General features: G+C 48.4%; 1 protein-coding gene across 2 annotated transcripts in view; it reads right to left on the bottom strand.

The window, feature by feature from the left end:
• Positions 1-673, bottom strand: part of LOC110593810 (zinc finger protein 558) — a 10,850-nt gene extending 10,177 nt beyond the window's left edge. For both annotated transcript variants that reach the window (XM_044918146.1, XM_021705193.1), the window contains exon 1: positions 592-673. In XM_044918146.1, the coding sequence (XP_044774081.1) occupies positions 592-622 (31 nt within the window). In that variant the 5' untranslated portion in view covers positions 623-673. The remainder of the gene's footprint in view (positions 1-591) is intronic.
• Positions 674-10,301: the final 9,628 nt, after the last annotated feature.

The raw sequence follows: 10,301 nt of genomic DNA, 5'->3' as shown, positions 1-10,301 counted from the left end.
ACACACACACACACACACACACACCTTTGGAGGCTTCCTCACCTACCTGTAATTAACCATACCCCAACACACACACACACACACACACACCTTTCACAGGACAACAGAGCAGAGCCCTGTCGCACCAGGGCCTACCTGTAATTGACCATACCCCAACACACACACACACACACACACACACACACACACCCACACACACACCCACACACACCCTTTCACAGGACAACAGAGCAGAGCCCTGTCGCACCAGGGCCAGAAAACAGGGCCAAGGCTCTTACTGCACTGGAGGAAAAGATGATAATTCCTATTTCACAGATGAGGAAATTGAAGTTCAAGGGACAGCACTTCATTTTATCAAGTTTATAGAAAGAATTTGAGGTAAATTCAAAGGCTCTCCCATATACAGGACACAGGTGAGATCTCCACAGACACACTCAAACCACCAACACCCCAAATCCCAAGAACCACACAGGGTCCTGGTGACCCCTGGGCATTCGGGGCTCTACTCCCACCTCCCTGCTCAGCCCCTCCTTTCCTGCTCTGTGGTGCAGGGGCCTTTAACGCTTGGATTTTGAGGGCCCCCCAACTTACCGCAAGTGGGGGACAGAACCATGGCCGCCATCCTGTGACTCAGAGCACCCGGACACTCCTCCTCTTGTCCCCACAGTGCACGCAGGCCAGGCTCTGGACGAAATGGGAAAACAGGAAGCTTTCACAGCCTTTCTCCCTCTCCAGGCTACTGAGGATGAACGGGTCTCAGCCTGCCCACCGTGTCCTCCTTTAAATGCAAGTGGGGTCTCCAATCCTGGGTCTTTACTTTGCTTACTAGCATGTGATGAACGGAGGGCATGTGAAAAACTTGTCCTCTTCTGTCCTAACTGGAACAACCAGCACAAGCCTGTGTCACCCCCATTGAAATCCTCAGCTCCACCGAGTCTCAGGGCACATCCTTCCCATCCAAGCGGTTGTCACAAACACATTCCCAGCTACTACCCCTTTACCAAATAGACACGCTGGCATCTGCCTCCCATGAGTCTTTCCATCTCCAGTCCCACTGCCCTCGGATAACATCAGAGGGCGTGAGGATGACCCTCACTGTTACGAGCTGGTCCCCATCCACGTTGGCCGCACCTTCCATCGGCACCACCCTAGACTCTGTCATCACCTGACCCTGTTTTACCATCTAGAACAACAGCTCAGAAATGTCTCTCTGAACCCAGCCTCCCAAACCCCGTCGTTGTCCACTCAGTTGTTCTCAACCACACAAAGGACTCAGTCCAGCCGCTCTCCTGCCTCCTCAGGCACTCCCTGTTCTCACTTCATGCTTCCCCAGCTTCGATTTCAAGACCCCTCGCTGGCATGCTTCCTCATCTCTCCACCCCACCTTCACGCCTGCCCAGTGGCAGCGCCGGGGTAGAGCTGTAATGCGGCCACCTCTAGGGAAACACGGTCACCAACGTGCAGAGCCCTTGACCCTGCAGGCCATTCCGTAAGTCAGTGCGGCTCCCTACCCATCCACCTGTTCTCATCTCTTTACACCCACACGCCCTCCCCTCTTCCCTCCATGGTAACCCGCTTCCTAAATGGCCCTCGATGACCGAAGCCTCCTGGTGTGGACACCCACCTGCATCAGGCTGACCCACGTGACAAGAGTACCTCGGCGGTGACTTGGAGAGGAACCGAGGGCTCCCTCCAACGCAGCACCAGTGTGCCGGCCTGGGAGTCACCGCCTTGTCAGTGAACGCTCAGCACCAGGCAAGACTTCAGATCCCTGCAGCCCCAGCTGATATCCCGCTAGGAACTCATCAAAGTGCCTGAGCCAGAACCTTCTAGCTAAGCTGCCCTGAGTTCCTGAGCCACAAAAACCATGAGAGATGACACATGATTATTATTGTCTTCAGTCACCGAGGTTTGGGACAATCTGTTAGGGGGCAACAGATAATAAACACACCCTCGCTTTTGGCAGCTGGTCCCGCCTCCTACTTCTCAGAGCAATCTTCATGAGAAGGAATCTACCTGCCCGCGCTGCCCCCCAAACGGCCATGCGCACCATGGTCCCCGCCCTCCCTCCTGTTCCAAACCTGGAGCTGCCTCCCCTTCTGTGTCAGGCCCGGCTCTGCGGCTCTGTTCTGTGCTCTGTCCCGCCTGCCCGTTCAGGAGCTGCGCACAATCGACTGTCTTGCCTGCCCCTCCTGTCCAGCTCGCCCGCTCTACTGGGCCCTTTCTTACACCATGGAAACCCAAGGAAGTGTTTTTCAGTAGTGAAATAAATCTTTTTTTTTTTTTTTAAGATTTTATTTATTTATTTGACAGAGAGAGAGGGAACACAAGCAGGGGGAGTGGGAGAGGGAGAAGAAGGCTACCCGCTGAGCAGGGAGCCCAATGCGGGGCTCGATCCCAGGACCCTGGGATCATGACCTGAGCCGAAGGCAGATGCTCAGTGACCGAGCCACCCAGGCGCCCCGTGAAATAAATCCATCTTAAGAGCAGTTTTCTCTCTGTTACTACCCAGCCCCTCTCTCTGATCACAGGCAAAGGGTCTCGCTCTCTCATTTCCCCACATCCCAGCCCCTCCTCAGCCCAGGACACTCTGGTTTCCACCACCACCATTTCAAGGACACGACCCTTGGTAGAACCACCAGTGATCTTGTTCATAATAACAGAGACGCACACTGCAACTACACTGATACCATTTTTTTATCTGTCAGATCAACAAGGGCCTGGTGGGCCACATCTCCTCTTGGCAAGCCTGTCTGGAAGGGCACGGTCATACACTGCTGGGGCATAATTCCTATGGAAGGAATGTTGCCAACTTCAAGCAAAACACAGCAACATTTACGCCTTCCTTGCCAGTCACACTTCTAGGAACCTACCTCAAGGATACACAAATACTAAAGGACAAGGGTGCAATGATTCACCCTGGCCTTATTTAGAATATCAAAGACCTGGAAACAATACTGACCATCAATAGGGAATTAGCTCAATAAACTAGGGAATATCCACAGAATGAAGAAACTGGCAGCCAGAAAAGAAAGAGGTGATCTCTAGGTATTGATAGAGATTCTTATCTCCAATAAATTTAAATGAAAAAAAAAAAAAAGAAGGTTCAAAGCGGTGTCTATGGAATGTTTCCTTTTTATAAAAAGGGAATGAATGGCCTCCTTTCCCTGGAGTTAGGGAATCAAATATAACTCCATAGAACCAGCTTCTTGAGGTCTCTATGTGGGCCGTCCTGGCACCCAACAGATAAATGCAATAAAGGGTGTGAGTGTGAGCAGGGAGGGGAACGTGGGACACTAAGAGTTTGGGCCAGGTGGAGAGAACGAGTTCAGGGCATCTTTGCCTCCTGGGCCTGTGTGGAGACAGATTAATGCCCCTGCCCCAAAGGTGTCCAGATTCTACTCCTCCGAATCTGTGAATGTGTGAGCTTCCATACACAAGGGATTGACTGTGTAGCCGTGATTAAGGTAAGGCTCCTGAGATGGAGAGAGTATCCAGGATTATCCGGGTGAGCCCAACGTCATCACAAGAGTCTTTACAAGAGGGAGGTAAGAAGGTCAGGTCAGAGAAGGAGCTGTGATGATGAAAGCAGGAGTCAGAGAAAGAGATTTGAAGATGCTACCCATCGGGGCGCCTGGGTGGCTCAGTTGGTTAGGCGACTGCCTTCGGCTCAGGTCATGATCCTGGAGTCCCTGGATCGAGTCCCGCATCGGGCTCCCTGCTCGGCGGGGAGTCTGCTTCTCCCTCTGGCCCTCTCTCTGTGCTCTCTCTCAAATAAATAAATAAAAATCTTTAAAAAAAAAAAAAAAAAGATGCTACCCATCGGCTCTGAAGATGGAGGCAGAAGCCACAAGCCAAGGAAGGCAGGTGGCCTCTATGAGATGGAAAAGACACGGACAAGGAGTTTCCCCTAGAGCCTCTGGAAGGAATGCAGCCCTGCCGACCATTGAGGATTTCTGCATTCCAGAATGGCAGGAGAAGAAATCTGAGTTGCTTTAAGCCACTGAGTCTCTGGTAATTTGTTACAGCAGCGACAGGAAAGGAATACAGCCTCTCACATCCAACCTTCCCTGAGGCCTGGAGTGAGTCCAGCAGACCCAGACAACTGCTATGGAGCCTCTTTCCCTTCTGCGGGTGGAGGATGTCTCCTTTCTCCCCACCAGGGACCCAATCTGCAGTTAGGAAGAGCCCAGTCACTGAGCTGAGCAGTGAGACGGCTGGGACCCAGCCACTCCCGGAGCCCCCAGAGGAAAAGCAGGCTGAGAAGGTGCCTGGGGCACTTTCAGGCCCCAAGGTCCCCATCAAGGTCTTCTGGCAGGTGAAATCTCATAGGAGGGCAGAGGGGTCTGTGCTCAGTTTAGAGATTCAGTGACTCCTGCACCCGGATGTATGTCAGTGCTGGAAGGTCAGAGAGGATGGGCCACCCTATACCAGCGCTGCCCAGGAGAACTTCCAGGGATGACAGAGATGTCCTCTAACTGCTCTGTCCAACTGGCAGCCACAAGCCACATGTGGCTACTGAGCACTTGAAACGTGGCCAGAAGGACGGAAAGCAATGAAATTTTGATCGTATTTCTCATTGGTTTCTTTGCAATAGCTACAGGTGCCTCGTGGCTCCCGCAGGAGACAGGGCAGCCGTGGACATACGCAGGCCTGACTTCTTCCAGGATGCAGAGGAGGGGGCCTGTGAGTGGCAAAGCAGGATGAAAGCGTGGACCTGGGTGTGGGGGGAGGCCTGCAGGTTCACATGGACAGGAGCTGGGGGCAGAGAAGGGCCTGGTACCATCTGGCAAATACAAGCACGAATGAAAGCATCGTTATATTTTCTCAGTTCTAAACTCCCGGGTCTCCTCTTCGCACTTCTTTCCTATTCCACAACCACCATCCGGGCTTAGGGAACCATTATCTTATCCCTAAACTTCCTCCTACCACCCCCAGTCTTGCCTCTTCAATCTTCCTTCTGAATCCTGAAGTCCATTTTAACCCACGCACATAGACCAAATGTGAATCACATCCTCCCAGTGCTCACATCGCTACCATGTCTCTCCACCGGTCCTAGAACAGAGTCCAATCTAAGACCTGACCTGGTCCGGCCTGCCCTGCTCTGCGAGCCCCACTTTGCTGTCTCGGCTCAGCCATTCCTGTCTTCCCAGCTCATGGAGCACACAAGGCTCTCTCCTGCTTCAGGGGTTGTCATCACGCAGCTCCCTTTGCCTGAAATGCTCTCTTGAAAATAATCCCACACTCTTGCTCCAGCAACTCTATAGCTAGCTAAATCTGACCCCAACCTCAGCTCTTAAGGTAAGTATCAGCCCTTCTCAAGAAGGCTTCCCTGTGCCCTCGATTGAGTTCTCTGTGCCAAGCTCCCACATCACTCCTGTCATTAGGTGTTTAAAATCACAATTCTTGGGCGCCTGGGTGGCTCAGTCAGTTAAGCATCTGTCTTCGGCTCAGGTCATGATACTGGAGTCCTGGGATCGAGTCCCATATAGGGCTCCCTGCTCAGTGGGGAGTCTGCTTCTCCCTCTGCCCCTCACCCTGCTCGTGCTCTCTCTAATAAATAAAATCTTTAAAAAAATAAATAAAATCACAATTCCCTATTAGAATGTAAGTTCCATGGAGGCAGAACAAGGTCAGTTTGGCTCTCCCAGGTCTCTACCATCTGGCCCAGGGCCTGCCTCACAGAGACGATGAGCCATCCTGGTTTGTCTAGAACTGTCCTGGTTTGAACACTAAATGTCCTGTGTCCTGGTAAACCTCTCACTCTCAAATAAACAAGAAGGGTTGATCGCCATAAACTGTGCACTCAAAGAATATCTATTGCATGACAAACATTCCCCTCCAAAACATTACAGGAAATCGAGAATGAAAATGGGACACACACACACATGCATGTAATTAGTAAAACCCAACAATTAAATAGAAGACTACTTAACAGGATCCTTTGTAATGTGAATCACCAAACCATTATTTCAGAAAAGTTTTAAGAAATAAAGTTAATTCCTGCCAGAAGACAAGGTAGAGAGGACAATCTTTGTTGAAACAAATGCCCTACCTTCAACACACAAGTTGTTGGATATTCCTCTAGATAATTTTAAATCTCATTAAGAAAAAAAAAATCCACTTCTTCAAAATGCATCTGGTTGCTGGTCAATTCAATTCTATATTTCTGTTACTAAAAGAAAGTTCAAAGCATTTTTTCCCCCCAGATGTCCCTTTATTGTGAATCTCTGAGGAGGATTTATAGGGCTTTAGAAGTCAAATTGAATGCGCCTGAGGAATGCTGCTGAGGAGTCCTGCTAATCTTTACTGGGATGACTTGTAGTACTACATATACATATAAAAACTTTATGTATTTATGCTTATATATAAAATCCTGAAATTTTTAGTATTATGGAACGCAAGAAAATCTATTTCTCTACCGTTAACACACATTTAGTGATTTATGTATTTGCTTAATGCGTACTTATTTGCATATAACTGTACTTATTGCCTTATTTCCACACACATAACAACACTCACCTCAGTATCTTTCCTTTGAACATAATCCATCAAACATACAAATATTTTTCCTTAAGATAACCTCACTCTTAGCGGCTCTTTGTGTTTACAGCCTGAGCACAGGGAAGCCCATTAACAGCTCCCTCTGCACAGTGGAGGATGCTGGAACCTGTTACAAGTTCCTCAGGGTCCTCACCTGGTCACAGAAATCCACGGACCAGTAAGGCTGGTGGACTCTGAGGCTGGTGGACCTTGAAGCTGGTTTTAACACAAACTTGAGCTCAAGAGATGCTTTTCTTTTCTGGGGAAAAAAAAAGGCACAAAGATTGTTAACGCCTTTTTATAGGGAGTAATAGTTCTTGGATAGATAGACCACCCCATCCATCTTTTTTTTCCCATTTACGTAAAGTGTAAATGTTGGCAGTGACTGGATTTACCTGATTCCCACCCAACCATCTGCACCCCAAGTGGGAGGAAAGCAGTGTCATGCTGTGTGTGCATTTGACTTGCTCAACTCATCTGGCTGGATAAAGATTTTACGGTGACTACATACGCTTTACTTTTTTTTAATTTTTAAAAAAGATTTTATTTATTTATTTTAGAGAGAGAGAGTGCAGGGGGGGAGGAAGAGAAGGGGAGAGAGAGTGGGGGAAAGAATCTCAGGCAGACTCCATGCTGAGCAAGGAGCCCGAAGGTGGCAGGATCCCAGGACCCTGAGATCATGACCTAAGCAGAAACCAAGAGTCCCATGCTTAACCAACTGAGCCACCGAGGCACCCTCTGACTCCACTTTAAACATGGCTTGTCACTTAGGGGGCGGGTAAGTGACTCAGCTGACTTTGAAACAATTTCCAAGGTTGACTCAGGACTTCAGAGATTCTGGGGCCCTACAGCAGGATTTCCCGACCCCGGCACTATTGATAATGCATCGTTGTGGGGGGGCTGTTCCGTGCACCGTAGGATGCTGAGCAGCATCCCTGGCCTCCACCCGCTAGATGTTAGTTGCGCCTCCCCACACCCCCATTTGTACAACCAAAACAATGCCTCCAGACATTGCTCAAAGTCCCCTGGGGGGCAAAATCACCCCTCAGAGTGGGGTGGGGGCGGCGGCGTCCAGAGTTGGGAGGAACAGCAGCTTCGGACCGACCTGAGGAAAGAGCCCAGGGGAGGAAACGGGGCTCCGGCTGGGGACGGAGGTACGCGGGGACGCCAGAGCCCGAGATCGGGAACGCCCGCGGCCCGTGCCCCTCCCTGGGCGCCTACCGGAAGCCCCGGACTGCCCGCCGCGCACCGAGTCCGGCCCCTCGCCCCGAGGCCAAACATACCACGTGAAGCTGGTCCCGCGCGGAGAAGACCGCACACCCCACGCAACAAGCCACCCGAGGCTCCTTCCACGGCACCGCCCCACGCTTCCGCTTCCGGTCTCGGGCTGGCCGCCTCGCGCCCCAGTTCCGGTTTCTGTCGAGCCGCCGTGGAGAGGGACGTTGAGGGGCTCTGGGTGGGGTCGGGAGAGGTCAACCGCCGCGTACCCCAGCCTCGGGCGAGGATTTCTAGTTCAATTAGTGAGGGCCCCACGGCCCCGGCCTGGGTCAGCACCAGGGACGGAGACCAGTCCTAAGGGCGGGGCTGTGGGCAGTGCCAGGCATCCGGGCGGAGATCAGGTCTGTGGGTGGGACTGTGGGCGGGAACAGCGAGACGGCGGGCGGGCAGGTGGGCGGAGACCACACCTGGGGCGTGGCAGTGGGCGGGGTCGTAGTCAAGAGGAGGTGTGGTGGGCGGAGACCAATTCCAGGGGCAGGAGGGTGGCTGGAATAGGCTTGGTGGGCGGGGCGGTGGGAGGAAATCAGCTCCAGGGGCGGGGCTGGAGGCGGGGCTTTACGTGTATCCCTAGACTGCACTAGTAGCAGGATGCACATGAAACTACAATCCTTTCTCCACGTTCACACAGGCTCACACAATTCTAAAGAACGTGTCCATGTTTAGGACTTGCAATTTTTTGTGCATGTTTGCTGTCTTAATTTCTTTAAAAATGGATTATATGTGCACATTGCTCTACAACTTGCCTTATTGATCTAACGCTATTTTTAAGAATTTTGGCGGGACAGGGAGGGTACTAGGTCATAGATACACATATAGGAAAACTTTAAAAAGCGATACAAAGTCAGTAAAATATCCTCATTCCCAGCACTGTCTCCCAGTCCCTTGCCCAGAGATAAACATCCTTTCCTCCTCTATTCTTTTAGATATAGGTGTATATGTATGCATATGTATATGCTCAAGCCCAAGAGGGATGTCGGCAAGCAACAACTGAAACTGATAAACTGTCCCATGCATCTGGATCTACGGAAAGGAGATTTTTAAAAAAATTTTTTATTGTTATGTTAATCCCCATACATTACATCATTAGTTTTAGATGTAGTGTTCCATGATTCATTGTTTGGGCATAACACCCAGTGCTCCATGCAGAACGTGCCCTCCTCAATACCCATCACCAGGCTAACCCATCCTCCCACCCCCCTCCCCTCTAGAACCCTCAGTTTGTTTTTCAGAGTCCATCGTCTCTCATGGTTCGTCTACCCCTCCGATTTCCCCCCCTTCATTCTTCCCCTCCTGCTACCTTCTTTTTTTTTTTTTTCTTAACATATATTGCATTATTTGTTTCAGAGGTACAGATCTGAGATTCAACAGTCTTGCGGAAAGGAGATTTAAATTCCTGGTGGAGAGGGACAAACCGTGATGAATTGATAGAAAGAAAGAATTTACATTTAAAAGGTCAAAAGAAAAAATGAGAAAGAAAATGTATTCATAATATCCTACCTGGCATATCAACAGATAAGATTCATATGTCATAAAGTGCTAAATATTTATGTAATAAAACAATAGACATTGACTTTTGGTTTATCCTAATTCATTAAATAATTATATTGGATAAGGGAAGTTATGTTTTAAGATATGTAAGAGAACTACATATTATTTTTCAGAAATACAGAATTACAGAATTTAGAAATACAGAATTATAATTTACTATAAAGAAGTTGTTTCTGGGAGTCAGAAAAGAGTGAGGAGGACAGCTTTTCATTATAAGGCTTTAAGTATTATTTAAGATATAGGTATAAAGACAGACCCACACACATGCATACATGCACAGAAGCCTGAATTTATATTCCAAAGGGATCATCAAACTGTAAGAAGAATTTATAAAAGTGATTCACTTTGCAACAACAGAATATATTTTGAAAACTTCAGTCTTCTAGCATTAAAAAAAGCTATAATCATCCTTGTGGAAAAATGAATAGAGCATTAATCTCCAATGTACATGATGATAAGCATTTTACGCACATCACTCCTGAGTATTTTCACAGCAAATCTACAAGGAAGATGCTATTATCTACCTCCATTTTACAGATGAGGGAATTGATAGCAACATATTGTTAAAATTTTCATATTTCATAGAAATTCTCAATAGATATTGTCTTATTTTAAAATAGCTTATTGAATTCTCTTTTCATTAATAAAATAATATGCACTATTCTAACAAGTAAGCAAAGAGTATGTAAAAAATGATTTAATAAAACTACAGTTTTTTTGGATATAGTTAAGTATAGCAATCACTTTATTATTTTTCTGCTCTCTGCCTCACATCTAGGAAGATACTTCCTATCCTAAAGGTTTGCTAGAAAGCTCTACTAAATATTCAAGAATTAGGAAATCCCCATATCATATGCAAACTTCCTGAACACACAGAAAACGCCATTATGGAAAAATATTTGATGAAAAAATCTTGAATTATTAATGAACTG

Source organism: Neomonachus schauinslandi, chromosome 1 (genome assembly GCF_002201575.2).
Source record: "Neomonachus schauinslandi chromosome 1, ASM220157v2, whole genome shotgun sequence".
In the NCBI taxonomy this organism is placed as follows: Eukaryota; Metazoa; Chordata; class Mammalia; order Carnivora; family Phocidae; genus Neomonachus; species Neomonachus schauinslandi.
Note: the sequence above shows the minus strand (reverse complement) of the source record. Positions and strands in the feature narration are given on the sequence as shown.